The sequence below is a fragment of the Ipomoea triloba genome, chromosome 7 (genome assembly GCF_003576645.1).
Source record: "Ipomoea triloba cultivar NCNSP0323 chromosome 7, ASM357664v1".
Taxonomy (NCBI): Eukaryota; Viridiplantae; Streptophyta; class Magnoliopsida; order Solanales; family Convolvulaceae; genus Ipomoea; species Ipomoea triloba.
In genome coordinates, this window is record NC_044922.1 from 440964 (window position 1) to 453903 (window position 12940).

Below are 12940 nucleotides of genomic sequence, written 5' to 3' on the forward strand. Positions count from 1 at the left end.
TTTCATCGATTAGTTAACTAAGATCATACACCGAGATTCAAGATTTCTAATTAAAGTCATAAAAGACATGCATCATCTCATCCATACCTACACAGGTAATCAAAATGTATCACCAATTCCTATTTACAATAGCATGCATCATGCATTTTTGACATTATAAAATTCTTTATAAATTTCATATTACAAGTAGTCATATATAAATTTTAGGAATAATGGTCAATTAGGCCACCGAACTACACGCGAAACTGCAATTAGACCATCGAACTAAAAAACAATGCAATGGGGTCCCTGAACTACACAAATTCATGCAAATTAACCCAAAGTGACTTGTGACTTGATCTTCCGGTTACCAACTTTAAAAATAATATTTAAAAATAATTTTAAATAAATTAATTAATTAAAATTAAAATAAAAAAAAAACAGGAACAAGTCAATTGAGTCCTTTTTTTAATTTTAAATTTTAAATTTAATTTTAATTAATTATTTTATTTAAAATTATTTTTAAATATTATTTTTAAAGTTGGTAACCGGAAGATCAAGTCAAACAAGTCACTTTTGGTTAATTTGCATGGATTTGTGTAGTTCAGGGACCCAATTGCATTGTTTTTGAATTCAATGGCCTAATTGCAGTTTCTGGTGTAATTCAATGGCTTATTTGACCTTTATTCCTAAATTTTATCACAAGGCTCAAGGAAGAATTTGCCTTAATTATTGAAACCTTAATTGAAGTGTCTGGTGATGGTAAAGTGACAATGCAATAGAAGAGAAGATATATTATAAAGTGGTGGGAACATATAGCAAGAAAGGAGTGGTGATTTTCCCTAGGTTCTAAGATTCTAAATCAACTCAATCCCAAACTAGAAGTAGAGTAAGATGACATGACAAAGGAATACTTTAAAAAGCTTACCAACCACATAAAAAAGTTGTACGAGAATAAATATCTTTATTTGATTAGCTTATAAGTTAATTGATGATCATGATCGAAAAGTAAACACTTGTTGAACATATAAAATGTGTTGTTGAACATATAAAATGTGCAGCTTTCAACGATAGAACACATACTTTAATTTGGTACTAGATCCATGCCAAAGGTCATGGATTCAAATCTCTACGTCACCCGATAAAAAAAGACTATGGTACATGTGTTGCTTGAAATGTGTTAAAATAGTAATCAACCCACACACGTAAGGATCAACTATCAGCTTAGACTAAGCTTAATGGTGTCATCTTTATCCAAACAATACCATAAACTCAACTAGAAACCTATATACCTTTTAAGGGGGGAAAATAGCATTATTAATGCAAAGGCTAAAGCTTAATCCAAACAATACCATGAACTCAACTAGAGGGAAAAATAGCATTATTAATGCAAAGGCTAAAGCTTAACCCAAACAATACCATGAACTCAACTAGAGGGAAAAATAGCATTATTAATGCAAAGGCTAAAGCTCAATCCAAACAATACCATGAACTCAACTAGAAACCTAGACGGCTATACCTTTTAAGAGGGAAAAATAACATTATTAATGCAGAGACTAAAGCTTAATAGTCCATCTTTATCCAAACAATACCATGAGCTCAACTAGAAACCTATACGGCTATACCTTTTCATATTGCATTGATATCTGTATCTTATCGAGTCTTGGTCAAAACAATTCAGGATAGAAGTATAAACTAGTCAAACTATTGGTGAGTTGCTCAGGTTCGATTCAATTATTGTCAAGCTGAGCTCGAGTACTATGGGTAAATGAGTTGGACCGCATTTGAGCTTCTTAACATTCAACAAATAAAACAAACATGCCCTAAACCACACTATGCACTTGCTCATATTCCTCATCTTTTCCTATATACCAATGCATGGAAAGAATCACACAAATCAAATGCCATTTTTTAAAAAGACTTCTAAAATCCCTGATTCAAACAGTGATCTAAGATCATCTTCTCAGACCAGAAATCATCAAATGGTCCCAGCTTTATCCATCAAAGAAAGCATCAAGAAGTTCAGAAATGATTAGATGAATTGGCAGGGAAACACAGTGGCAATTAACAAGCACAACTGCATGTATCAATGTATGCTTTTGTATCAACAAAACACATCTCTTAATTGCCCTACAAGTAAGTCTCCCGAGACGGGAAGGACAAAAGAAGCACATACGATACTGTGACAACTTTAACAAGTTTGCTTACAGTGTGAGAACTTGATATGGCAAATGAATTTTCACAAATTGGCTTATTCAATTCCAAGAATAGCATACTCAATTCCTAGTTCAAGGAAGATATGCAGGCAGTCAGATTGAACTAAGGAACAAATTAAGGTTAAGATACTAAAGAGCATGATTTGAAACTTGTGGCTCAGAACTATTTCAAGCAATTAAGAAGGAGATCGGAGAAATATCAAGCTCCAGGCAATACATGAAAAGAAATTGGAAGAATTCAGAAACATGCCAACAAATTCAATTCATAAACACATGATACTATATATTATAAACCCAAAGAGTAAAGACAATACCTTGTTATATGAACCACAGCTCATCTATACCTGTACTCATTTATGTAATTTTAAGTAGTAAAAACGTAACAAAACAACAAAAGTCACAAAACAGACACCAGTGGAGTTCATACACTGATATGTTATGAAACGATCAAAACCAAGAAGAAAAATGTGGCCTTTTGCTTTTTAAATTATGTCAAAAAGCAGTAGACTTTCAATCACAATCTTACACTTGACATCTAATTGCAAATTTACGAGCATTAACACCAAAACCTGCAATTCTATTGTTTACCAACAGAACACAGAAACTAAGCTGCAGAGACCAATTCAAGTTATCAATAATTAATCATGATCATATCCTAAAGAGCTGTACACCAACATGGCAACATATAACACTACAAGTCAATCGGTTTGGCAGTGTATCATACCATAATTTGCCCAAACTCAATCATTGTCATTGTTAGCCACATAAAATTTCTTGTCCTAAACATAATAGCTAGCAATTAATTCAATCAGATACAAATTCGAATAGCCTAGTTATCGAAGCAACGAAAATTCACCTCAGTGAATAAAAGGCAGCACAACTACAGCCCTGCTCGGCATTGTCTAGGCGCTCCGACAAGGTTACCGGAAGAGCTGTTCCGCGCAAACCCTACCGTCAAACCGCCACAAAATACCCTAAGATATCGGCTCCGGGTCCTCCAGGATCCGGCTTTGAAACTCACCCTAGCCAACATCCAAACCTTGAACACAATGTCAGGCCTCTCCTTGTTGATCCTTTCCACAACCCAATCCTCCACGAACGCTCCCTTGGCCGCGAATTCCGCCTTGGATGTGGTCTCATTCCTGGAATCCTGATAGAAAGGCGCCACACTGGTCTCCGCAAGCGACTCGTCGTCGTAGAAAATCTCGGCGTAAATGTGCTGATAATCGAGAGAAATCTTCTTATTAGGGTTCCGCGCCGTGAACTGAAACTCCCAATTCGCAGTGACGAAGTTATTCGAGAGATTGAAGTTGGAAACCGACAGCGAATCGGCGCGGAACTCGGGTATGCGGGGGCGGAGGACGAGCCAGATGATGAAGAACACCACACCGATGATGATGAACAGCGCGATGATCACTGCAAAGACGCGGCGCAGAAATACGGCGCGCCGGACCGCATCGGCGTCCGGCTGCTGGTAGTAAGGGTTGTAGTTATTATAATTGTAGTTGTAGGCGCGGGGTGGCGGAGCCGCATAAGCGTAGGCGGTGCCGGAAGGCGGTGGGCGATTAGAGTAGTAGCCGTTGGAATTGGTCGGCGGCGCGCCGGCGGGAGCTGGGTAGCCGGTAACCGGTGGTGTAGCTTGATCGCCCATGATAGAGAGAATCCAGCACCACAGTCCAGATGACTGGGAATCGACTTAACCGAGTGTGCAGTCTGGGGCCCACCCAACACGTGGGTAAATATTCTCAACTACCCCTCTGTCATTATTGATTTCAGAACTAGCAATTATCCGAAAATGTGCTATAAGTAACTCTCGACCTTAATCAAGGTAAATTAGGTTTTTCATATTTAATTGACTCAAATTAATAAAGTTAATATATTGTTTCCATGAGCACATAATATATTAACTTTGATTTATGAAAAAACATGTAGCAAATATTAAAAACCGTAGTTTAGGTGAATCTTATCTTGCGGCCTTAGTTAACAAAGAATTATAATAAGATAAACTAGTCTAAATTACTTATAAGTCCAATAAAAAATTCTCACAAGTACATAATATATTTATTACATAATCTAAACATGGTTTACTCAATGGGCATAATAGATCCTCATCCATGTCTTCATGGTATAACTATTGCCCTAAATACTTATACATTGTATAGCATATTAATGGATTTATGGATAGTAAAGTGTACTATTGGAGAAAATACCAGAGATCATAAGGCCCAATCCATGAGGAAGAATGAGGCAACAATAAATCCCAACAAATATTCCCTATTGCTTAGACTAATGGGGCTAATTATATTTAAAAAGATGATAAAACATTCACCCAACATGGAGGAATGTGGGACCAATATTCTTCTTCTTTTTTGGATTAGTGACACACATCTTGTGAGTTGTGACACTCTTTCATGCTAAGTGTATGAACTCAATGATAATGAATTTTAAAATGATTTCTTCTTTTTCAATTTCAAGTTTTTTAAAATGTCGACTCTTCGCCACTTAGAATGTAGTTAGTATGCTTCAAGAGTTAAGTTGTTCACTCATATAAATGATACATGAGTTGGTTCTTCACCGCTTGAAGTTATAGCTAGTATGCTTCAAGCGTTAAGTTGTTCACCCCACTGGCTCAAAACATAGTGCACACGACATAGTTTGCATGCTCTTACGGTTGTTTGGGTAAACTATACAAGGATAGCACGCTAACTCGATCAGCATTATATTAAAACATAGTATGTTTTTTTGACTTGTTTGTGAAAGTCATATATAGATAGCTTACAAACTTGCCCAATAAAGTGTACAATGTTGAAACTTGCCCACTTATCATATTGTACAATGTTGAAAATGTACACTAACAATAAACAGCATTGCAAATCAGTAATTCCAATAAATGTTAACAATGTACAATGTTATACAACATATTCTTACACTTGCAGTGGGAAAAAGGAATTAAAAAACAGGGTTTATATCCTCAATATGTACACTTCACTAAATAAAAGAATAACAAAAACATTATAGAAAAAGAAAAAGAAAAAAGTGGGAAAGTAGACATATGTAGCATTTCTGTTGGGGAATTCAAGTGAAACTTTACCAAGCAAAAATGCAGAAAGGCTAATCTATGGAGCAAGAAATAAGCATACCTTTTGGATAGTAATCATGAACCGTGAGCAGACTCTTCCAGCATCATTCCTTTCAGGCTCTTAGCTAACCAGATTGCGGTTTCTCTAGGGGAGACCTTCTCTTTCCCGAAAGGTTTCAGAACGACAGCGAGCTCTTCTAATCTATTATTCTCGAGTAAGTCAGCTGACAGTTCTAATAGCCCTTCGAGTGCCTCTGCTCTTTGTCTGAATGACTTTACGTCTAATGTCTCTTTTACCGGTGTTCCCTCTGCTGGAGGGTTGTTCGGTTTTGCTGGTTCAGAAGAATCTTGAATTGGAGCTGGAGAGCTGTTGGGGTTGCTGAGGTTTTTCTCGTCTATTTCCTTGGTTTTGACGTCCATTGATGATGCTGGAGCTAAAGGATCGTTGAGGGTTGCAGTGTCGGGCTCATCTCTTACCATGTTTATCAGCTTCCCAATATCCGCGTTTCTCTCCAGAGTTTTGATCAGTGGCTGCTCGCTACCAACTCGGAAGCTACTGTGCCGGATCACATGTATGACATCATCAAAAGCCGGTGTAGTGTGACTAGGGGATGGTTTATCATCCTGCAGAAAAGTCCCATTCTCGGGCAGTAAAGTCTCCTGCGTTGATGACACAGGAGGGATAATAGCGGGGGAGGGATTTGATGGATCTGTTGGTGACGATAATAGTTCCTTCAAAGTGAACTTGTCATCGTCCTTCAATACTGAAATGTGGTTTGACTGAAGGGCATTCTTTTGGTTTTGGCTCGAAGAAACGGGAGCAGCAGTTGGAGAGGCACCGTTGGTTGCTGAAGAAACGAATTCTTTTACCATATGCTTGTCATCACCACCGGACATGGGAATGGCGGGTGACTGCTCCACATCAGAACAACAGCTAGCGGGCGTTCGAGTTGGAGCATTGTCTTTGAAACCAACCGCTGATTCTGAATTTGGGAGGGCATTCTCCACCGCTACAATTGGATCTGATTTCTCACTGCAAGCAGCAGCGTCCATTTGTTGATGGCGTTCCTCGAAAATGTCATCCGGGCTGTCCTCGAATTTGATCTTATGTTCAAGGTTATCCCGAGATGAACCATCGGGAATATCAGAGTGTGTGGAGGTAGTAACTGAACAAGACGGCCTTGATCCTAGGCTGTCTGTATCTATAGCCTGTTCGCGAGTTTGAAGCAACTGTTCAGCCAGTTTAACAAATGGGGTTGTCGAGTCACAAATTTCAAATCCTTGAATCGATACTGAAGAGGAAGCAGAATTGCTACTATCTATTTGCATTTCGTTTGACATTCCACCAACCGAAGACTTCTGAGAATGTTGCTTGCTATCCTTCGAAGCATGGATATGAAATCCACGAGACGTGGAATTGGGGCTCACTTCGGGATCCTGACCCTTATTATCGTCCACAGAAACTGGAGCATCGTTCCCCGCTTGCCTAATCCTTGAAGGAAATGATGGTCGCCTAGTTAAACTAGGAGGCGTTTTTTGTCTCATCCTTGAAGGCAATCCCTCTTCGGTAATGTGCTTCACAGGCCCCGGAGAAACCCCCTCGTGTTTAGGCTTAGTCTTCGGGGAGGATTCAATAGCGGGCAACTACACAGAAAAGTTAACAACAAATGCATAAAGCCATAAACTAAGCAAAACCAGGGAAAGCTAATTAGAGCAAATAAGTTAAGCATTGATACCTGATGCTTCAGAGAAGGCATTAATTGCGCCCGTTTTACAGAATCAAAACCGGCCTTTGCTGATCCCTCGACATTAGTCCTAGAACTAGGGCTAACTGAGCTTGGCTTCGGGACTTTAGGCGACACTTCAACAGCTTTCTGTGTGCCCGTAGAACTAGCCTTTGCTCGGCTGCCTCTCATAGGAGAGCTATTTTCTCTACCTTTCCCTTCTTTCAATGCCATCATTATATTCCTTATGGTTCTAGGTTGTTTAGATTCCAAATTAGATCTCTTTTCATTCTGCAAGAGATTTCCCGCCTCCTGATCCTCTGTCTTCTCACTACAAGTATCCGTTCCACGTTCATCCCCGTGGTGAGCTTGCCCGCACTCAATTTCATCATCAGCAAACGCCAAATTGGCATCGGAACCCTTATTGTCACAATTCAAACCCATCACATGGATGTTTTTCTCGCTCGACATAAAACTATCTCGATCGCTGCAAGAGCTCGTGCTACTTTGGCTTTCGGCCATATTCTTTCGACTGTCATTACCAGTGCTTCCGGGTTTTTCAGGCGACCTAGCTGAAGGAGCATTAACAGACGGGCGATATTGCTCAACATAGGACTGCAAATACGGGTGTTTCAGGAGTTCTGATGCCTGAGAAAGTCGAGCTCAAGTAATCAGAAAAACGCACAGAATCAAAACTTTTAGAATCTGTTTTCGAGTGGGCTTACACTAGGCCGATGCTCGGGATTCTTTCTTAGCATGCCCTTAATAAGTGCTTTCCTGTTTAAGAAATCATCCTTACATCAGAAATCAAACTTTTAGAATCTGTTTTCAAGAAGTAAATACTTACAAAGATGGAGAATAACAAGAAGGAAGAGGCCCGATGGATGATCGATTAATCTTGCTTATCAGTCCCGCCATGTCCTGAAACATAATAGCACGTGACCATATGCACGGAAGAAACTACAAATGAATATTGGCTTCCGGATTAAACAGAGACTATGACATGACAATGCACACAACCGGGGAAGAAAGTGTTCATATCTTACAAAAGCTTTAAATGCAGGCCGATGTGCAGCCATTTCATATATACAGCAACCTGGTCAAGAAAACAACATTAGCTAAACGTAAGAACCTGCTACCGAAGCCCAAAATGACAAGCAAACGTACTCCAAAACACAGCCTCACGCAAAAATTATATAATATCAGAAGAGACCTGTGGGCTTTTTAATCGTGATATGAAATATCTACCGAGTATGGGTCAATATTATACTAACAATTTGACTTCGGTTCACAATATTGGCATTGATCGACATGAATTAATATCTTGACTTACCTAGAGACCATATATCTGATTTAAAACCGTAAGGAATGTCTGCAAGAAGTTCAGGGCACATGTAATTGGGAGTTCCAACAACCTGAAGACGAAACCACAAGGATATTAGTTCATACGGGGGGATCTAACTGCCTAGATTGCCAAGCTTCTTTCGAGCAATTTTTCAAATTTTCTCTGTTTCCTCAATGTTGCAAACCTTTGAATGTGTACATAATTTGCTCACATAATTAGGACTTAACCATGACTATGAACTCAAGTATGAATCGGTAAATTTTGAAGCAATGATAAAATCCTTTGCAATTTCTGTCGTCTATATGTTAATATAGATACTTAATAATAACTCTGAGTATTTAGCACATACCGAAGAGGCCAGGTCATCTGCCTTCAGTGTTTTAGCAAGTCCAAAATCCCCTGTACAAACATGAATCATCAAAAGGATAACCAATTTTTTGGGGGGAATCACTAAAGAACGGATTTTTGTGATTCCGAATTGAACAAATGAACAAAAAAGCCAAACTTACCAAGGCGAACATCTTGATCCTTTGTAAGAAAGATGTTAGAGCACTGCCACAGAGTCATAAATGAGTTAGTCCAGGTAAATATATATGAAATCGAGCATACAAAACCTGAGTACAATAAGAGATAACAAATGCATACTTTCAGATCACGATGTAGAACATAATTTGAATGTAGATATTCAACGGCCAAGAGTAACTGAGTGAACCACTTCAAAAGTTTCTGCACGAGAACATTGTTTTTAAAGGACAAACAATCCCCAAATGAAGAAAAGAAAATAAAACAAACTATAAAGCAATTATAATGTGCTCTATGAGAATAGTAATTCGAGGGAGTAATGCTATATCTTATCCTTCAATCCATCTCACAATATTCCGAGTTGATACCTTGAAATAATTAAGTCAAATCTACGACATACCTCTTCCGGGAAACATTGTCCATTTGCTTTCTTCATCAGTTCAGCCCTATAAAAGTTAAACCATTAAAAGCACTTAAGTTTTTCGGCAGCAATGAGAAAAGTATTATTTGAAACATACCAATATACTTGTTCTTATGGACTACTGTTTCTTAAAAACTTACATGTCACCACCTTCGCAGTAGCCAGTAACAATGCAAACATAGCAGCCCTGTATTACAGTTTACACAAGATTAAACATACATTTACATTAGGAGAACAGATCTTACCATAAAAGCACTACAATGGTTTAATTAGAACACAGTGCATCTCACCTTCTCCACCCATGCTTCCTTGAATTCAACAATATACGGGTGTTGAATCCTTGCAATTAATGCCATCTACAAATCCAAAGTTCAAAGATATTTATATAAGAATATCCCTTAGATGAGACAGCTACACAGAGGAAAGGGGTAGATGTTATTTGAATTTTATCTGATAAAGATAAACCTGAGAGGCTGAGATTACAAATCAAATAAGTGATCTCTAGTTGCTTAATTTAGTCTAAACAAAACTTAATGAAAAGTGAATGAAATTTAGGAACTTTTTTTGACAGTGAATATACATTTGGGCATTTTTTATCCATGGAGGGTAAAAATTTCCTTTTTGTACTAACTGTTTCAAACAAATCCCAGCTGAATCAAGTCAAAGGGGATTCAGAAATGGAAATAATCAATTCCTTCTTGTTCTATTGTCATTATTCTCAAACTCCAAATTCAGGAAGCAATGATATGAGCAAACAGAAAAAAAAAAAAAAAAGTCAGAATCAAAATTAAGATCCATTGAAGCAAACAATGCACCTCCTGATGAGCAGATCTTCTGCAACGCTCAGTCTGCCTAGCTAACCGAATCTTCTTCAGAACATATCTAATCAATTGACACAAGAACCAGAATGACAAAAATCAATCTTGGAAGAGAAAAACCTTAAACCCCACACCATAAAACCAAACAAAAATGAATAAAAATCATTACTTTTTCCTCTCTTGTTTGTGATGAACTAGAATAGCAGCACCAAATGCCCCTCTGCCAATCTGCTCCATGATCTCATACTGATCCATTCTTGACTCCATTGCTGATTTGCTTCTCACACTCCAAACTTTAACCCACCCCAGAAAAAAAAGCAAAAAGTAGAAACAGAATTTGAAAGTTTCAAAGCAATCAATGAATCAATCAAAACCCACTCCAGCCCTTGGATCTTCTGCAGCTTCTGCGACCCATTTCCAGATCAGACCCAAGGTAAACAGCACAACCAACGCAAACACAAATGCATATGCCTGTCTGTGCTTTTTGAGTATTAAGGAAAGGAAAATGACAGTCCTCTTTTGAGGAGGAGGGGCATGTGAAGGTGTTTATGTGTTATGTTGTTGTGATTTCTTTATTGGATTTGTTTATTTCTGGAGCTGAGCTGATTTGAAGAAACAGTTGTCACAGTCCCCAAGTGCTCAAGTTTTTTTGGAGAGAAAATAGTTTGCGAGTAATATTTTAGTACAATTGTGATTTAAGTGAAAGATATGCTTTATCAGTCTAATCTTGGGTAGGTAGTAGGTTAAGTTATTGGTTCCATGGGGCAGAAGAACGATGAATATTAAATTCCTATGTTGTCCTTGCTATTCCTATTTTTCATTTTACTTCAAAGGACAACATATGAATATAAAAATGTAAACAATTTTGATTTACAATAAAGCTTACCGTTGGTATTTGAAGTGTGCTATACTCGATTTATACTTTATTGGTTCAAATTAAGTGGACCAATAGTATATATATTTACGCTCAAAGGAACTCTTAGGTGAAAAAGGGGTGATATGTTTGCCACAGGTTAATTTTAATTGAATGGACAAAAAGACATGTTTTTTAATGATAATATGATCTTTTTTGTCGCCACTTGACCACAAGATTGGCAAACAACTATGGATCCTTGGCTGTCTTAAATTAAAAATTAAGAATAATTACTACTTTCACGTCGTAGGTGCATAACTTTAAACCTTAAAGAGCACAATTTTCCCCTTTAAGGTGCATGAATTTAAAGCGTAAGGTGCACAACTTTGAATCCTTGATTGTCTAACATTAAAACTTATGAATTACGACTTCCACGCCGTAAGTGCATAATGTTGAACCTTAGGGAACGCAACTTTCTTCTTTAAGGTGCATGAATTTTAAGCGTAAGGTGCACAACTATGAACCCTTGATTGCCTAACATTAAAAATTAGGAATTACTACTTCCACGATGTAGGTGCATAACTTTAAAGTTAAGAGAGCATAAATTTCCACTTTAAGGTGCATGAATTTGTAAAACCTTGAAACTGTGCAAATGAAACTCCAGGTGCATAATTTGCTCGTTTCGGTGCATAAATTTGCTTGAAACTAGTACACACATAGTCAACTCTTAAGCTTCTTCTCATCTGTGAGTGATTAATTGATGTTGTAGCTTTTATTGTTTAATAAAAAACTTTTATACCCCTCAACGCTTGAATTCGAACATAATCAACCATAGATTAAAAATTGCAATCATCGGCTAACTGTGATTAGTACGCACGTTTCACTACTTGGAAGAGCAACTTGGTGCACTAGACCACAAGGTAGTTGACATGATTTTTGTATTTAAAAGTCACAAATTTAATTATTGCTAATACCCTCTCAATGAGCCACATTAAGTAGTGACTACAAATTTTTTTCGTCACAGAAAAAAAAAAAAAGAATTGTTATATGATCTAATCCATTGTGTCTCTTGCGTCTTTTTTTTTTTTTTTTTTCTAAAAAAATTGAATTGATAAAGAGAAAAAAGAAAAATCTAAAATTTAGGGTATTCACCAATTGACGATCACCCTGATGCGCCTAGAGGGCGTGTGAAAGGCACGTGCTTGCAAGTTGCAAGTCATGCTCAAGCATGACTTCTCTGTAATAATTATTTTTTCAATTCTAATAAAAAAGTTTGAAGGTAATTCTAATAAAAATTTAAATTAACAAAAACTCTTAATTTTTCTCCTCTCTCATCCAACTAAGTATGTAAAAAATTGACAAAATTCAATAAAAAAAACCCTGGTGTTGCTTCTAAATTTGTTATTCAAATTTCAAATAAAGAATATAAAAGAAAAAAAAAATATTGTTAAAAGAATAAAAAATAGACCCGACAATAAAGTCATTTCACATCAATTATATGAATCGGATAAATTATTGCTTGAAGTTTCCCAAAATATTAAAAAATAAAAAATAAAAAAGAGGGCAAAACCAATTAAAATATTTGAAGCTGTTAAATATTAGGAATTAGTCCCTTCAAAAAAAAAATATTAGGAATTAGTGCGAAGCTGATCTCAATGCATTTGTTTGCTCTTCGCCGACAAAACTACTTTTAGATCCTAAAACAAAACGAGCTTTCTCAATTTTAGCAAACTCTCCAATTACCAATGATTCATTGATTGTGGATGGATGTATATGAGAATTTTATCTATTTATTCTTGGTGAAATTTTTTCGAAAAAGACCAGATTTTTGTCTACATTTTTATATGTGATTTGAAAGATATTATACAAAAAAAAAAATTTATCTAGTATAATCCTTAAATAGTTGATGCAGGTTTTCATCATTATCTAAAAAATAAAACAGATTTGGATTATTAATAATATGAGTAGTAATTTATAAATTCG

At 36.8% G+C, this 12940-nt stretch overlaps 2 protein-coding genes across 2 annotated transcripts; both read right to left on the reverse strand.

Annotated features, from left to right (window-relative positions):
• Positions 1 to 2811: 2811 nt before the first annotated feature.
• LOC116024898 (NDR1/HIN1-like protein 10) lies at positions 2812 to 3885 on the reverse strand. Its single transcript, XM_031265929.1, has one exon. The coding sequence runs from the start codon at positions 3844 to 3846 to the stop codon at positions 3076 to 3078; it is 771 nt and encodes a 256-aa protein (XP_031121789.1). The 5' UTR covers positions 3847 to 3885; the 3' UTR covers positions 2812 to 3075.
• Positions 3886 to 5042: 1157 nt separating this feature from the next.
• LOC116025562 (serine/threonine-protein kinase Nek5-like) lies at positions 5043 to 10777 on the reverse strand. Its single transcript, XM_031266827.1, has 14 exons — positions 10274 to 10777; positions 10102 to 10168; positions 9577 to 9642; positions 9427 to 9473; positions 9266 to 9311; positions 8989 to 9069; positions 8853 to 8895; positions 8693 to 8742; positions 8332 to 8413; positions 8045 to 8094; positions 7846 to 7919; positions 7724 to 7775; positions 7011 to 7646; positions 5043 to 6918 (listed from the first exon to the last, which is right to left on the reverse strand). The coding sequence occupies exons 1-14, from the start codon at positions 10369 to 10371 to the stop codon at positions 5350 to 5352; spliced, it is 2961 nt and encodes a 986-aa protein (XP_031122687.1). The 5' UTR covers positions 10372 to 10777; the 3' UTR covers positions 5043 to 5349.
• Positions 10778 to 12940: the final 2163 nt, after the last annotated feature.